The 17,938-nt window shown below is 39.0% G+C and overlaps 2 protein-coding genes across 2 annotated transcripts in view; one reads left to right on the forward strand and one right to left on the reverse strand.

The window, feature by feature from the left end:
- Positions 1–915: 915 nt before the first annotated feature.
- Positions 916–5,219, forward strand: sord (sorbitol dehydrogenase). Its single transcript, XM_028576862.1, has 9 exons — positions 916–1,155; positions 1,270–1,303; positions 1,879–2,043; positions 2,365–2,524; positions 2,654–2,772; positions 3,657–3,722; positions 3,885–4,063; positions 4,677–4,798; positions 4,990–5,219. The coding sequence occupies exons 1-9, from the start codon at positions 1,102–1,104 to the stop codon at positions 5,153–5,155; spliced, it is 1,065 nt and encodes a 354-aa protein (XP_028432663.1). The 5' UTR covers positions 916–1,101; the 3' UTR covers positions 5,156–5,219.
- A 1,671-nt stretch (positions 5,220–6,890) lies between these two features.
- apba2b (amyloid beta (A4) precursor protein-binding, family A, member 2b) overlaps positions 6,891–17,938 on the reverse strand; it is an 81,582-nt gene continuing 70,534 nt past the window's right edge. Inside the window, exons 10-15 of the mRNA XM_028587202.1 lie at positions 15,738–15,923; positions 13,137–13,316; positions 11,207–11,419; positions 10,984–11,103; positions 9,684–9,824; positions 6,891–8,351 (exon numbers count right to left, since the gene is read on the reverse strand). Coding sequence (XP_028443003.1) covers positions 8,280–8,351; positions 9,684–9,824; positions 10,984–11,103; positions 11,207–11,419; positions 13,137–13,316; positions 15,738–15,923 — 912 coding nt within the window. The 3' untranslated portion in view covers positions 6,891–8,279. The remainder of the gene's footprint in view (positions 8,352–9,683; positions 9,825–10,983; positions 11,104–11,206; positions 11,420–13,136; positions 13,317–15,737; positions 15,924–17,938) is intronic.

Raw genomic sequence — 17,938 nt, forward strand, 5'->3', positions numbered from 1 at the left:
CATAACTACTTACATCTTTGGAATTTGTATTACAGTATAGTTTGTGAAGTACTATTAAGTTTGACCACAGAGTATATACTTGCCCCCATAAGAGTTGCCACAGGAATTAAGCTTGTGTGTTCAACTAACATGCTTTAACTTAGTCTGTAGTCATACCTCACTAAATAATGCTTTCCTAAATGTAAGAAATGCAGCAGAAACTGAACAGCATTGTCCTGCAATTTTGTTTATTAACATACTTCATAGGCCTTTATAGTTTTAAATCACCAGTTGGCAGCCTTGCAATGTTTGCAATACACATAATGCACAAAGAACATCAAACTACAGTCTTTTCATTTAGTGCTCTACAAATGAGGTGTATCCAGGTCAGAGCTGTTATTTATCTCTTATTGATTTCCCTTCACAAAACTGTGATACATATAAAATGTGTATTGTACAAACAAAGATACCATACTGGAAATGTTTTATGGTTGTTTACTATTTGTTTATAAAACACATTCCTACTTTCTATGTTTTTTAGTTAGAAATATGTTATTTAATTTGGAAACTTCAATAAGAAATCTAAAGACACAGGTTTCTCTGCAATGTAGATGCCATCAAAAGAGAGAAACCTTGACAAAAATCTTATTTAATCACATAGCTAACCATAATGCTGTATTTGTCATACAAAAACATGGTCAGTTTTCAACATGGTTTTCAATTGGACAATAGTTCAACGCATGTTAAAGGGTTTTTTATGCTAATTACATCACGGCATAGATGACACAGGCTCAATAGTAAATTATAATCAATATTAACGTAATGTAAACATATATCATAGTAATATCGAGCAGCAGTAGGAGTTATAGTAATGTTAATAGTGCAGTTACATTTCTTTGCGTGGAAGCGGTCACCCCTACAAAGTGGACTCTTCCAAAGGTCTTTGGCCAATCGCATGCTTTGTTTTGTTACCAGCCCCGCTATCAGGAAGATGCCTGCTGAACTTTGACACTTGCCTAACAAGCATAGACAGTAAAAAAAAAAAAAACCTCTCTCTTTGGACTCAGTTCATCTGTCTGCTTCGTCTTCACCTTGTTGTGTCTGCTCGGTGTTATATCTCTCATGGCGGAAGAAAATCTGTCCGTGGTGCTGCACGCGCAGGGAGACCTCCGGCTGGTAGGAGACCGACCACAACAACATGTACCATTTGCATTATTTACAGTCTGTGTGAATTAAACTGATTGCAACCTTTTCCTTTTTTTGTGTGTGCATTTTGTCAATTTTTCAAAGGAAAAGCGCCCCGTCCCGGAGCCAGGACCCAATGGTGTGATATATTCAGCTGGTGGAGCTCATGTGTTGGAAAATACTGTTGACATGCAAATTACAATTTATAGGCTACTTCAACGAGCATTTTAAAATATATGTGAATTTGTTTTGCACCTTATGTGAGGTTATAAGTGACATTAATTAAATCTCAGTTTCAAAACTGCTGCATGTCAAAATGTTTCAGCTCAACTTATTTTCCTGTATGGATATATCTTGAGAAACTACCCATAGTTTTTTATAGTTTTGAAATGTGTGGTTTTTTTTTAATATTCATTCTGAATATCTTTGTAGCTTGCAAGTCAACTTAGAATGCACTGGGGTCAAAAGAATAGATACTTGTAACTGATTGCCTTTCCATTTGGTCAGTATATTTGCCTAAAGATAAGTCTGAGTGGCCGTCTAGTTTCACTTAATGCATTCATATTTGAATTGCTAAACCAATCGAGCAAATTAAGATGTCTGGAATTAGGCTGGTGTCCTTTTGTGACAAAGGTGACAAAATGCATACCTGCTCATTATAGTCTGTACTGGACTGTCACTGTCCCTGTCTTGTGTGTCATGTTTTGCACCCAGAGGTTTTGCTCCAGATGCACTCTGTAGGAATCTGTGGATCAGATGTTCACTACTGGCAGCACGGCCGGATTGGGGACTTCGTGGTCACCAAACCTATGGTGTTGGGGCACGAGGCGTCGGGGCGGGTGGTGAAGGTCGGATCAGCAGTCAGGCACCTCAAAGTAGGTAAGTGGTTGTGGTGTTTGTGTACCAGAGCTGGGAAGAAGCCTACCGAAGGTAGTGTCTCATGAAATCTGCCATTCTGTTAAATGGGAAGTTAAGATGCTTTCAGACAACACTAGGCCTATATTTTGAAAATATCATTCCAAAACAATATAACAGAAATTTAAAAAGTTAAAAATTACTTATCTCAACCTTTGGTTATTTTAGAAACTGTGCAGTGCCATAAATGCATTTAAATATATGCATTCATTGTAGTATACCGTTTAATTTCCATGCAAGGTCTCACTTAGTCCTTGCTGTAAACTTCACTGTGTATTTTTTTAGGTGACCGAGTGGCCATTGAGCCCGGCGCGCCCCGCGAGATGGACGAGTTCCTCAAAAATGGACGATATAACTTGTCTCCTACCATCTTCTTCTGTGCCACGCCCCCCGACGATGGAAATCTGTGCCGATACTACAAACACAATGCCAACTTCTGTTACAAGTAACCGTTTTTTTTTCAGGATTTCATGGCTCTGCACTAGAGGTTACCTAAAAACTGCCTGCCTTTGCATATATCCTTTTTTTTCGTCTTTCTTTTTCTCTCGTCCTGTGTCTTTTTTGTTCTATCCAGGTTGCCTGATAATGTGACATTCGAGGAGGGAGCTCTAATCGAACCTCTGTCTGTGGGGATCCACGCCTGTCGCAGAGCCGGTGTAACCCTCGGCAGTACTGTGCTCATCTGTGGGGCAGGTAAAAATGAAAAACTATTTAACACGCGATAAAAATGTCATGACTTTTTGTAGGAAATTTCCATCATCAAGATACTGCAGCCTTCATTTCAGGACATGCTGCATACTAATATGAAAGGAGGTGATTGTACTGTGTTGGTCTAACATGTCCCTGCAAGTTAGGAGTCTAGTTTAAAACACATCACTGGCTGTAGTCACTGACAGAGAATCCTACTGACACAACAAACCTGGAGTGAGTAAAAAACTACTGAACCTTAACGCACCTTGTGAGACTTAATATTTAACAAATCCCTTTTTGTTTTGTGAAAACAAGGTGATGCACATTTAAGACACCTGTGTTAAGCATTCCCAGGTGAAATAGTTCATTGTTGGGGCGGCCTCTAGCTCACCCAGTAGGAGCGTTCGCCCCATGTTGGCTGAGTCCTGCAGCGGCGCGGGTTTGAATCCGACCTGCTGCCCTCTCCCCCTTTCTTTCATGTCTATCCACTGTCTCTACCAGAGGTGTCAATTCCAGGTCCAGAAAGTAAAAGTCCTGCCATGTGTTTATTCCACCAATGAACTCAGCCAGCTGATTTCACTACTAATTAGTGAAATCAGCTGCTAACTAGTGAAATCAGCTGGCTGAGTTCATTGGTGGAATAAACACATGGCAGGACCTTTACTTTCTGGACCTGGAATTGACACCTCTGGTCTCTACACAGTAAAGGGAAAGGCCCCAAAAAATAGACTTAAAATAAGAAATAGTTCCTTGTTTCTTATAGGGGTAAAGTTATGCAGTACATGTGACTGACTCTTTTTTTCCCTTTTATCTGAACATTGAAATCTCAAGCTTCAAATTGATATTTAACACAGAAGAAATCTTGTTTATTTCTTCTCTCCCCACAGGACCTATTGGGTTGGTCTGTTTGCTTGTGGCCAAGGCGATGGGGGCCTCGCAGGTCGTCATCACCGGTATAAAACACCCACACACACACACACACACACACACACACACACACACACACACACACAGTAAACATCTATCTCAACTGAAACAACACAACATGCATATTCTGGTAGCATCTTCTGTCCAGTCTTTTCTTTTTCTCTCTAATCCATCTTTGCTGTGTTCAGATCTGTTCCCTGAGCGTCTGACAATAGCCAAAGAGTTGGGTGCAGACTTCCAGCTGACGGTAAAGAGAGGAGATGGACCCCAACAGCTGGCCAAGAGTGTAGAGGACAAGCTGGGCGCTCAGCCTCACGTTACTATTGAATGCTCTGGTGTGGAGAGCAGCATTCAAACTGCCATCTATGTATGTGACTACCCAGTAAAGACTGTTTAAACTTGTATTCAGAATTAGGAAGTAGCTGTGCACACAGTCTAGACAATAGTACATTTACTCAGTTACTGTACTTACTTACAATTTTGAGGCACTATATGTACTTTACATTAGTGTTTCCATTTCATGCAACATTATACTTCAACTCCACTACAATTCAGAGGGATTACTGCATTTATCCAACAGCTTAAGCTACAGTATATAAAATAGTTAAGATTAGCTCCACCTCAGCCGACTACAACAGTAAAATGCTACCTACATGTTATTACATCTGTAATAGTATTGTTATATAATAATGCAACAATCACAATGGCAATTTTTCCATTTTACTTTTAGTTTTGATACTTCAAGTACACTTGACAACATTTTGAATGCAGGTCTTTTACTTATTTTACTACTGTAATGGATGATGTAATAGATGTAATGTATTTTTACAGTGTGGTATTGCTGATTTTACTTAAGAGTCTGAATACTTTCTCCTCCACTGCTTGTCATTTATACTACCATATACTCAGTTCACTATGAGGCATAAATGCCAGATTTTCAGTATCTGCAGTCTCATAAAATAACCCAAAATTAATTTCAGGCGACACGTTCAGGAGGTGTGGTGGCGCTGGTGGGTCTCGGTCCCGACATGGTCACTATTCCTCTGATCAATGCTGCCATAAGAGAAGTGGACATCAGAGGAATTTTCCGCTACTGCAACACGTAAGGAAATATCCATTAATTGCCCTCTTGTTTTCTATAAGCAGACGTTTAAAGCAAAGCTGGAGGAAATTCCACTTGAGAGTAATAATTCGATCATTTATGTTTGTGGCCGAAGCTCAACTCGTAAAGTACCTATTAGGTATTGCAGATAATGAACTCATGAGTAAAATGTTTGTCTCGCTGTGTTGCAGCTGGCCGATGGCCATAGCCATGTTGGCAGCAGGTAAAGTGAACGTGAAGCCCCTCGTGACCCACCGTTTCCCCCTGGAGCAGGCGGTCCAGGCCTTTGAGACCACGCGTCAGGGTCTCGGGATAAAGGTCATGTTAAAGTGTGACCAGAATGACCAGAATCCCTAATCTGACCTGCTGCCCTGAAACAAACCTAACCCGACTCAGCATGACAAGCAAACATAAACACAAAGTGGACATTGACCCTGAGAAAGATAACCGCCAGTTCAAAGAGACACACTAATAATAGCACTGTGAACTGACTGCATGTCACAGATGTAACTAGCATCAAATGGTACGAGTAATTATTTTATGATGCTCAACTTTGTTGTATAACCAACATTTTGTTTAATGGTTGTATATCAGTTGTTCCATTTTAAATTAAATCATTTTACATACAGCTACTGTAGTAAAAGAAAATCCTTAAATAATAAAAATGTAAATAAAACTTTTGGTGGCTTTTTATATTTCATCTTCACAGAACCTGCACTACCCAATTGCAGGCATCAGGGGGAACTAGAGAGTCAAAGTGGAAATGTCTATAGCAGTGTCTTTGTCCTAATTATACACTACATTAAGCATTGCCTTAGTTCACGCAGGACACGGAAGTCATATGCCCACCAATTAAATTATCATTTCTATCAGTCACAAACCAATCACAGCCCTTCTCACGTCAAGGCGCTCCATTTAAATGTCTCCCTCCTCCCTGCTTCACCAATACTGCCTTACACTGCTGCTGCTGGCAAAGCTTGCACACAAGCATAACTGTGTTTTCATTTGTTGCAATACATGGTTAAATCTATGGTGAGAGTGTTCCTGACTGAAATACTATTAGTACAATATGTACTATATATTAATCTTTGAAGTACACTTTTTGGCAGTTAGTATACAAGAAATAATATAATATCAATCAAATTGTGTCTTTAAAATGCCACTGCCAATTAAATTGGCTCCTTCAAATATATGTATATGTGTGTGTATATATATATATATTTTTTTTTATGTTTTCAGAGGTATTTCTGAAGCTGTCTTACCAATCACAAGTGATTTATTTGTTGACACTCAAGAATCAGTGTTTACGGATATCTTTTTACTAATTTCTTTACTTTTCCAGTGTGAACACAACATTCAAAAGGGGTTTAGGATTTCTACGAATTATGGAATAGGCTCACAGATACTGCGTTTGTCCCAATTCCATACTACAGTAATGGTATATACAGTATGTACAATATACTACTTGTCATGGTGTACTGTTTTTGCAGTTAGTAAATTGCAATTTGGAAACTTCACAAAAGAAACCCAACACAAAAGATTTAATAGTTTTTTGTTTCCCAAGATCTACGGAATAGAATAAGGGCCACATGTGAAAAATGTATTTGAGTTCTGATTTTTTTTCTCAGAATTCAGACTTTAAACTCAGAACTCATTCAATTTTTTCACGTGGCCCCAATCCTCTTCCGTGAAGATCTTTTACCTTCTGCAATTTATTTAAAATGTTTGCTTGTCTAATTCCAACTATTTATTACAATTGGTCTGTAGTTTCAAATTGAGACACATCCAGAAATGTCTTTAATAAGACCAAATTCTGAATTTTCCTGAAAGTAAAAGTCTCACTAAGGCAAAATTATGAGGCAAATCAAAAGTTTGACTTACTTAAGAATGAAATTTTAATTTCAACATATTAGGTCAAAATAATGAATAATTTACTCATAGGTTTGACTAAGTACAGTATGTCAAATAATTGTGATAAGTCAAAAATGTAACTTACCAAATTAAATTGATGAGGCAATAAGTCAATATTGACTTTTGTTTTAATATGTCTAACTTGTCTTCCATTTTTCTTTTGTTTTATTTTCCTGGCAGCACTTTCATACAGCGAATCTAACCCTAGAACCAGTTTTCAGTTTGATCCAGTCCAACAAAACCAGCCAGCTTTAGCCCAGATTTTATTATCTTGCCACAATGACATGAAAACTACTTTACGAGGCATGCACACAAATAATGTTCATGTGATTAAACTTTACTACAATGCATTGTTAAAACCTTTACCCAGCGGTAAGGTTAGCTTCGGTCACAGTGTGTGATTCACAGTTCTCTCTTTCCCTCTCAAGACTGAAAGCCAACATACAGGTGGGGAGATGTTTGCAGTGACTAAACCTGTGTGTTATTGTTTTTTTTTTTTAACATGAGCACAATGCTAGACACGTTTCTCTTTATGTACAGACATTCTAATACTGCTAATGGCAATGGGACAGCTCACACAACACAGTTACATTCACAATCCACTCATAGTTTGCATGAATTTCAGTCAGAAACACTAAAGATGAGCATACAGTAGAGTAGCACACAAAAGAAACTTTGATATCAAAAGCATAATTGATGCATGTTAATAGTTTTACTCGGTTGCTTGTTATTTAAATGTGAGTGTTTGTACATGAGATTTAGAAAAGACTCGTGTATTGCCGTAAAATCAAGAAAATCAAAAGGATATGGCGTTTCTCCCATGAACCCCTGCTGCGAGCATTGGTTTGCTTCACACGTACATTATATCAACTTAGAATATTAAAACCAAACATCTCAAACACTCAACTCGTTCCCCTTTTCACCGACAACTACTTTGATATCCGGCATTTAAGTGTGTCTTTGCCATCATCATGGACCATTTCAATTCAACAGCGAGATTCAATAAATATTTACAATGCAGCTGTGGCCCCTCCCTCCTTCCATCCATCGCCTTCACTTCACATTAGTAAAATATGTATTTACATGAGAAATAAATAAACAGAAGAAACTGAAACTATACAAGAAGTATAGTAGAAGTATTATATTGCATTACATGAATATAAAAAAATAAACTGTGACGAATTCGCTCCTAAGTCTGTCCACACGATCTCACTAAAGTGACGTGGAAAAGCACAGACAGGACGAATAAATAACACACACACACACACACACACACACACACACACACACACACACACACACACACACACACACACACACACACACACACACACTTTAGCTGGTCAGATGGAAAAAGCATCTTGTGTCAATTAAATGGCTGTTGCAAGTTAAGCACAGGCAAGGAAGAGATGATAAAGTCATCAGCTCAAAGAAAAAGAATAAAAGAAAAGAGAAATGAATTGACAAGGAGAAGCAATCCTCCCCCGGTCACTGATGAGCTTGGTTTGCCCCGTAAGATAACCAATCACAGCCGACGGCCTGGCCTGCGGAACGGTCCCTGTCCAATCGTTTATATGTACATAGGTGTCTCCTGTCCTGTTAGAAGTCTGAACATGGCTGCCGGCATGGTCTTCATGTGAATCTGGAAAAAAACAATATTATTATTAATATAGTATATTTTCATATTTCATGTTGAGTAAGGTGTGTATTCCTTTCTTTTACCATGTTCAAACGGTAACTTTTAACTTCAAAACTTTGATGTTTGAATATCTAGTGAGAATTATTATATCCCACTACGGTGTACTTATTATACCTTAGATAAGGGGTTACTATACTTTATATAATTTTGAGGTACTGCTTTAATGCTACACTTCTACTCCATTACATTTCAGAGGGAAATGTTGCCTTTTTGCTGCACTACATTCATTTGACACTTAGTTACTAGTTACATTAAGAGAAACATACGGTGTGATGCAGTACTATGTGACTAATCTAACCAGTAGAATACAAAGTATCTAAAATTGGCTCCACAATGACAAACCAGCGCTCTTATATGATAGTGATAAAAACTGAATATAATATTCTATAACACTTTGAAATTTTCTGTATTATACTTTTACTTTTGATTCGTGCCAATAGAAGTTTTCCTTAACATTTTGAATTCTTACTTTTATTAAGTATTCTTAGACTTAGGTATTTTTACTTTTACTTAAGTAAAGGATCTGAGTACTTCTTCTACCACTGCAAACTGTTTAGCCGTGTGACATGTGCCTAACTGATGCCAGAGAGCACACCTGCTACTGTTTATTAGCGAGTTACTTCCTGACACCTCCGCCAGCTAGAAAATGCAACAATACCTCGGTCCTTTTTTGGTGCGACTTACATTTTATGTTTTAAATCTTGGTTGATCTCCTGGTTTCTATATAGCAGACTTAAATTATCCAACAATGCAACATAAAAAGTAGCGTAAAATCGATGGCCACTAAACAAGATGTATTGACCAACATGCAGTGGGCAGACGCTAAATTATTTGGAACACAGCCCCAGACCTTTCTGCTCCACACAGAAAATAACTTGACAAATCTTTTCCATTTAAAAGCTTCAATAGGTGGAAGGCATCCTTCTACAACAGAATAGAAACTTTCATCTCCTTTTTCGATATATTCTTTGCAGCAGTCAGTAACCGGCCGAGATATCCTTTCCTTTAATGTCCAAACGCTGTGGATCCTACAATTCCCACAATGCTACTGAATTCTATGTTTTGTTAGACTTTCTCTGGCTGGTAAATGCTTACATCTTTCAAACGTAAGCCCCCAATTTCTGTAAAAAAATGTGTAGTAGGGTTATTTTCTTGCTTACTTAAGGAGGTTTCTATACAGTATAATTCACTTTAAGTAAATAGTGATAGAAAAATAATCACATATTTTCTACATCCTCTACATCTCCTCAGTGTGTGTGTGCGTGTGTGTTTAACCTCGCCAACAGAGTTTGAGAGGGCCTGGACAATCTTCTCATGTGCTGTGGCCACCACACTCTGCCCGTTAATCTCGATGATCCTGTGACCCACACGGACCCCACCTCGCTCAGCAATGCCTCCTCGCATCAAACTGCATATCTGACAAAAACATACACAAAAGAAAAAGTCCTCATGTAGAATACAGAGTAATATGCAAAAATATTACATTCTTTTGGTCTATGAATATTGCTCTGCAGCAATTTATGACAACACTGATAAAACAGTGTTTCTTCAGTGTGTGCAATACAGAGAAAATAAAAAAATGAGCAGATTAATATAAACTGGAACGGGAATGTGAAACATGCACATGCTGTAACATACAAATACAAAATATACCATACTTAAAGTGTGAACGAGTGTGAAGCAACTGGGATGAGGATTAGCACCTCTAAATCTGAGGCCTTGGTTCTCGGCAGGAAACCGATGGAGTGCCTACTCCAGGTAGGGAATGAGTCCTTACCCCAAGTGAAGGAATTTAAGTACCTTGGGGTCTTGTTCACGAGTGAGGGGACACTGGAGCGGGAGATTGGCCGGAGAACTGGAGCAGCAGAGGCCGTATTACATTCACTTTACCGCACCTTTGTGACAAAAAGAGAGCTGAGCCGTAAGGCAAAGCTCTCAATCTACCGGTCATTTTTTGTTCCTACCCTCACCTATGGTCATGAAGGCTGGGTCATGACCGAAAGAATGAGATTCAGTGTACAATCGGACGAAATGGGTTTCCTCAGGAGAGTGGCTGGGGTCTCCCTTAGAGATAGGGTGAGAAGCTCAGTCATCCGTGAGGAGCTCGGAGTAGAGCCGCTGCTCCTTTGTGTCAAAAGGAGCCAGCTGAGGTGGTTCGGGCATCTGGTAAGGATGGCCCCTGGGCGCCTCCCTAGGGAGGTGTTCCAGGCCTGTCCAGCTGGGAGAAGGCCTCGGGGAAGACCCAGGACTAGGTGGAGAGATTATATCTCTACCCTGGCCTGGGAACGCCTCGGGATCCCCCAATCAGAGCTGGTTAATGTGGCTCGGGTAAGTGAAGTTTGGGGTCCCCTGCTGGAACTGCTGCCCCGCGACCCAACCCCGGATAAGCAGATGACGATGGATGGATGGATGGATGGATGGATGGATGGACCATACTTAACAACTCATACATAAAAAAAACACGACAAAACAGTACGTTTTAATTATGTTTTTAAAAAAATGACATCTTTTGTTAACATTTTGAATAACAAACGTAGGTTCCTGGTTGTCAGAAAGAGGTCAGAACGATACTTACAATGCCGTTCTGGACACTGAAGCCCAGCTGATACTTTAGATCTGGTCTCTTAATGAGGACGGTGGTAACAGGAGGGCAACTGACTATGTTCATTTTCACCTGAACCTGGTTCTTCAAGCCCTTTAACATAGAGAAACACACAAACGTAAAAAAGGTTTGTTCAGTTTCACTGAATTATGTGGTTTAGAACAATGTTTAATTATCATTTTATTTCATTCTGTACCTTAATGATTCCCTGACAGGTGGCGAGTGGCAGCCCGACTAGGCTGGTGTTGTTGATGGACATGATCTGATCGCCGATGCTGAGCTTGCTAGAGCGAGCCGCTGGCCCGCCGTTCATCATGTTGGCTAAGATAACGGTGGGCAGAATGGAGCCCCAGCCGGACTCCACAATCACCACACCCAGGATCTCCCCTTTACTCTTCTCCAGCTGCAGCTGTAGAGAGAGGAGACATGTTTATGTTTCATCATGTATAGAAACTGACCTACCATAATTAGCATTAGCATTTCAACACTACTTTGTCTTTGTCTACTCAATGAAAATGCAATAGTGTCAAAAACGTCAGTCTGTTTGCTGTAGTTGCTCTGGAAAGCACCTGATTCAGCTATGTATTGCTGGAGAATATGTAGAGAACTGACTTTCACTTAAAACAATGAACTAGCTTAAAGGGACACTGGATGGAATTGAGCCATCGTTAAGGTTAGCAATTTCAGCTGTGCTTTTCCTACTATGACAAGTCAAAATGTCTGCTGTGAAAAAGGTCCATAGGATTTATTTTTTACACACGTCATTAAATTCACTTTTCTGACTTTTCTAGAAATTTGTGGTCTGACTGCTGCCCTGGAGCTCAAAGGGTAGGGCTGGCAAAATAGGATGGATACATTGAGACCGTACACAATTGGCAACTGTCAAATTTTGCCATACTATTTATACGGAGGTATATATCCCTTTAATATCTCTGGCTGCATTAGACTTTTGCAGGCAAAGTTGCAAATTAATAAACAAAACTGCTTTATAATTATGACAGTATGTGAAGGAGTACCTTAATCTCTTAAATTCACAGGATTAGCCAAAAACAGAACATCTGTTTATTTTATCTATGAATGGATTCTCTCTTGAATGTCCACAAAATGTTACTTTATGATAAGCATCAATATGGCAACAGAAAATGACATATCCATTACGTATCCATATTGCCCAGCCCATTCAGCAGTTGAAGGACATTTTATTTAGCAACCAATTCAATCCTGTTTAATTCTTTTTTTTTTTTTTAAATCAGTCTTGTTACAAATGATTAGTGAAGTAGTGCTCATATTGTTCCTGGCCCTGAACAGATGTTTGTATATTGAATATAGTATATACAGTAGGTAGATGTGTAGATTAGTATATAGTAGTTAGTACCCACACATTAGGCAATATGTTGCAGTATGTAAAACACAAGATGTGCTGCTCTATAAATAACAGACATTCATTTCCACAGCATCTTAATGAACAGTTTTAAATCTGCACCTCAAACGTCCACCTGGTGTTATAACATTGTGACAGTGACATTTCTACATCACAACCAAGTTCCATTTAGGTTCAATATGTTATTTATGTTCGGCATAAAGACTACCAGTGATTTATTTATAGTATAATTTATTACATCTGCATTTAATTCACAAGTCTTTGTAGATCCAACTATTGTGCACATCTGAACACTGTCTTAATGTAGAAAACATTTTCCTTCCCAGATTCTTTAGACCAGCAGATACGGCTAGTGTGCACATGAAGCTAGCAGCTGTGTGGTGCCCATGCGCCGCTCTGCTCATACAGCAGAAACTGTTTCACGGTTTCTAATTATCCAAAAGTCAGTAGCCAAAGCAGTAATGCTTTCAGGGCACATCGTTAGCTAAAGAGGAAATGGTGAAGCAAAACAAAACAGGCAGCGCTGACATGCTCCGAGTAGATTTTACTGAACCATCTGCCTCTTAATCTGTCTAATTAGTGAATAGCTACTGTATACTTGTGTGTTTCTCTAATGACCCTGCAGCACACATGTAAAGTCTCACAGTGTCTATGTTGTTTATTTCCTGCACCGACACAAATCAACAAACATCTGCAGAAGTTGCAAAAAATGTATGCGTGTGCTGCACGCTTAATATAGACCAACCTCTTTGCAGTTTTCAGAGTTGGAGAAGTGAATGAGGTCATCATTGTACATCTCCTGGGTGTTGATGATGTCGCTGTACTCCTTCTGACTCAGGTCCTCGGGGTTAATGCCATTGGCTCTCAGGAACTCCTGGTAAGCTACGCTGAATGCCTGGCCAATGGACTGAGCGATAAGCTGGGCCTGCAGACAGAAAAAGCATGAATTATGACATAAATAACAATAATAAGTCTGTTGTGATCTTGTTTTGTTAGATACACAGAAGCTTATCTTTACTGTGGTATACATAACTAACAATACAGTGACACTGAGGGGTGACAAGAATATGGGAATAATGGAATATACAAGTAATAATCTCAAAGATTTTCATTTAAATAAATGTATGTAGTCACTAACAATCGCCAAATTAGGTAACACAATGATGAGCATATGGACCACTGATGAAAACCCTTGCATTTGCAGTATTAGGAACTGGGTGCCTGTGGCGACATTCCCTGGAAAATTCACAAGCGGCGCACAGTTAGTGTTGAGTTTTCAACATGATTGACGACGAGCAAAACAAGTTGACAAGAGAGCAAGAAATTGAGCGCTAAAAGTAATGGATAAATGGTTGACTTTGGGCATCGTCAGCCACAACAAAAAAGAGAGAGATCTAAACATCACCACTTTCAGGATCAGTATATCTTTAAACTTTAATAATATGTTATTTTCTAAATTTAACAGTTAAAAAAAAATCTGTTCAAATAAATACTTTGTAAACATGACGAGTGGTATCAACCATGGGGTACTTGAGCTCATCTGTTAGAGCTGTGGAGGTTAAGTAAAAAAACAATTGAGAACCGCTGCTTTAAAGCACCCTCCATACACACCAGACATTTGCAACTAAGGAAGGTAAAAAAGGGAAGTTAGTAAAAACTGTAAAAGTAAAAAATGAAAACCTGAAGACTTATCTTGGCTGTGAGAGATAACATAGATCAAAACAATAAAGAGGGTAATTCATTTTGCAAGCCATTTTCTCCCTATGTTTCTGTTTAATTGAATTCTACACTTGCATATAAATCTCTGGCAGAATTTGCAGACATTCATGGCCCAAACTCTTAAAACCAATACAATGTGAATTAGTTTTGCAGAACAATGAAAAATGTAAAAACGGGCAAACACTGCATACAGCCAGCGGAGCTACAATAACAGATTTATAAGTTGATGGATGAGCGGCTGAATGGTTCCATTATAACTCAGGCCGGCCTTTAAAACCTGGCAGCAAATATTAGACTAAGAGAGGACAGATTGGAGTCCAGCCTTTATCCTGACTGGCACTGACACTTAGTTGCTGGCTCCTCTGTGCAACATTGTTCATGTTGCCAAGGCTGCTTCAGCAAGACAAGCAGCAGCTCTGTGAGTTCAAAAAATAAAAAAAGAATTAATTAAAAATGCCCTGCCAATTTACATAATTTCATGTTAGAGGGTTGCTCTAATCTGTTATTATTAAAGGTCACAAAACAAATTGTTTTAGAAATTCTATGTATATTATAGTGACAACATTTGTGACAAAAACTAAATTCAGGACAAACAATTCAAATTATGTCCTGGAGGCAAATGGAAGAAAAACATTAATATTGGAGATAACTGGGAAGCTGAAATAATATCTGACAATCAAATAACACAAAAGCAATAATAAGTGTTGCCATTCTCAAAATCCCTTCAATATGGGAAACAACAACTAACTTCAAGCTAGCAAGCCACATGCTGAAAATGGCCAATTTGGACCATGTAGCCAGCTAATTTAAAAAGCTCATGTTACTACAGTATATTGTGTGAACTGTTAACCTTCTGTGGCATTGTAGTGGGTTGCAAATGTTCCACCAAAACAATTTCCTTATCCAAGACTATTTTGCAAAGCCAGCGTCACTGCGTCCGATTGGGTTGTTTGCTTTTCTTTAAACCAATCACACAGGCCTTTTTTTCTCCTAATCAGAATGTATCTGTGGTGTAAGCCACAGTACCTCTTCTCTATCTTTAGATGTTGAAAGATTCATCTACAAAATGAGTCCTCTTACATAATGACAGAAAAATAACAGTGTGACTTGCTTTAGTAAATGACCTCCCACCTGCTCACTGCCAGTAGCCTGGGTAAACCGTGACAAACTTCCGGCAAATTTGAGATTTGCTCTGCAAGTCAGTCTGGCAAAGAGCCCATTCAAACCCATTTCCAATGTCCCCAAAATCGAGGAACCATTCACAACTGCTGAGGCGGGCTTTACACCAATCACAATCATTGAGGCGGGTTTTACGCGACGACAATAGCACAGCGACGGCGAGCAGCTTTTTGTTTACATTCAACATGATGGCTACCAAAGCGCAGCGTCACCCAGAACGCTGGTCTGATTGGTTGAACTATCCAACACGCCCAGAGGCATTTGAGTAGCGTCCGTTGGTGACGCCCCTTTGGAAATGAACGGTCAATGAACCTTTCCCAGACCCTCTCTCAGTTACAACTGAGAAGGGTCTGGTGTCAACCAGGCTACACTGCCAGATGAATTTTGTTTAAAGTTTAATTAACACAAACAGAAGGTTTGCGATCTGAAAAACACACAAAACACTTACATCTTCTGACTCAAAGACATGGCATATCATCTTGTACTGCTTCTTTCCCTCGGGCGCCCCAGGCGTAGTTTCAATACAGTCCTGGGAAGCTGTGCGTGGCATCCGGCGTCTCGCCATCAGGACCACAATGTTCCCAATATCAGCAATGTAGGATATAGTACGGAGCGCGTTGTCCATCATCGTTTCCTGTAGACATATCAACCAAAATAACATGACAAAGGTATACCTTTAAATGTCAACCCTGTTGTTTTTATAATACTTTACAGCTAAGTACAGTGTTCAACTCCTGTAACTTTACGACAGCACCTACTGTATGCTAATTTATATATGATATCATTAAATAATCTTAAATATGAAGACATTTTTGATTCACAGCTGTGAGCCCTGACTTCAAATAAAACTCACCTGGACGTAATATCTGACACAAAAAATATATATGAACACAGAGACATTTTATTGAATTCAGTGTCTCTGAACCAACTCCCCAAAAGCTGATGATGTCAATGCAGGTCTTTATTCACCGATTTCCAGTCAATGGAGACGACTGGGTTTATTACTGTAAATACTGACAGCAAAGCAATATTGATCGTTTCATTTTCCAAATTGTGAGAATGTGGTTCATTATTTTCATGCCAGAGCGACTTAGCAAAGTTAACTATTAAACTACAAAAAGTAAACTTCAACTGGACCATGATGTAAAACAATATAGGTGCTATGAATATGTGCTGGAGAGACAACGCTGAAGAAAATGAATAAACAAAATACTACATTACAATTACACATTTTAACTGACAAAATTATGTAATAACACATAATTCTCCACAGTGAGGTTTCTATTTATGTTTCTCTGATACTACCATAGCTTTGAGAAATGTGTCATTACGGTTACTGGTAATTATCCTGTTTCTGGCAACAGTCTTGTTTCCTTTGATCAGCAATTGTTGAGAATTAGAGCACGAGTGTGCAGCTGATTTTTTTCCCCCCTTTCTTTGTCAAAGCTGCGTGATCCTTTTAGGGCAGACAGTGAGATGAAAGTAATTGTTGATAGAAAACATGCAGACCTTCTTTGATTGAATTCAAAACTACTGTATGATCCGATTACAGCACAACGACGCCCTGATGAATTAGATCTCAAGTACATTGTTCATCCAAAAATAATGAACAGGTGCACAAAAACTCATATTGAGTTTGTGTTGATGAAAACAAAGTGATTTGAATTAAGTTATCCAGTTTGTTCATTCAGCCAAATAATAGTCATGATGTATATTTTATGAAGTATTGTTTCTGAACACAACTATGGAACTGCAGTTTAGAGACGATATGGACTTTTAAGGTGAATCTGCAGGTTTGCTGAGAGGAACTTGTTCATGTTTTATGCCAACTTTCAGTTTAGTGAACTGCACTTCATTAATTGTGTGTGGTGACTTTATTACAGTAGCCTAGTTGTCAGTAGCCTAGTTGTTGGAGTTGTTCTTATTACTGTATGAATCAATGTCAGAAACCCAATGCAAGCTGCATCAAACCTTTTAATTGCAGAACGAAGGCGTTCTATTAAAAGGAGCTCAGTCTAATACTGTTAGCTACTGACGTAGTTTAACCCAGGAGTGACCTGTAATCGGTATCGGGAAGCAAAAAATGGTATCGGACCATCTCTACGGTTTGTGTCTACATTGGGTGTCGATGTGCTATTACCTGGGGCAAGGTTATAAAGGTATGATCCAAACTGTTGTCGGCAGGTGTTTGGCTCAGAAGGGCAAAGGTTTTTTGACCGACGCATCGACGCATCGACGCATTGACGTTAAACCTTTATTTGAAATACTGTCTTACAGTTTATGGATTTACCGATGAAAACTGGGGAAATATAGACACTTTAATGCTGCACAGTAAAACAAATAAAATTATTGTTATTCTGCAAGACAAGAAATGATTGCAGATTCTTGAACGCTACACGAACATGGTAAGGTCAGCCAGGTCACCCCTGGGTTAAACCTCCTCAGTAAATAACAGTATTAGACTGAGCTCCTTTAATATTCGTCAAAAAACCTTTGCCCTTCCAGGCCAAAACACCTGCCGACAACAGTTTAGATCCTATCTTTATAACCTTGCCCCAGGTAATAGCACAGTGACACCCAATGTAGACGCAAGAAACAACACCCAATGTCGGAATACTCAAAACAACATATTTGGCTCCTACACTTTCT

This window comes from Perca flavescens, chromosome 1 (genome assembly GCF_004354835.1).
Source record: "Perca flavescens isolate YP-PL-M2 chromosome 1, PFLA_1.0, whole genome shotgun sequence".
Lineage (NCBI taxonomy): Eukaryota > Metazoa > Chordata > Actinopteri > Perciformes > Percidae > Perca > Perca flavescens.

Bases quoted from the DNA above. Each gene is read 5' to 3' on its own strand.
- sord (XM_028576862.1), top strand. From the start codon at position 1,102: ATGGCGGAAGAAAATCTGTCCGTGGTGCTGCACGCGCAGGGAGACCTC. The intron at 2,525-2,653 runs GTAACCGTTTTT...TGTTCTATCCAG, and splicing joins AATGCCAACTTCTGTTACAA to GTTGCCTGATAATGTGACAT. The intron at 4,799-4,989 runs GTAAGGAAATAT...GCTGTGTTGCAG, and splicing joins ATTTTCCGCTACTGCAACAC to CTGGCCGATGGCCATAGCCA.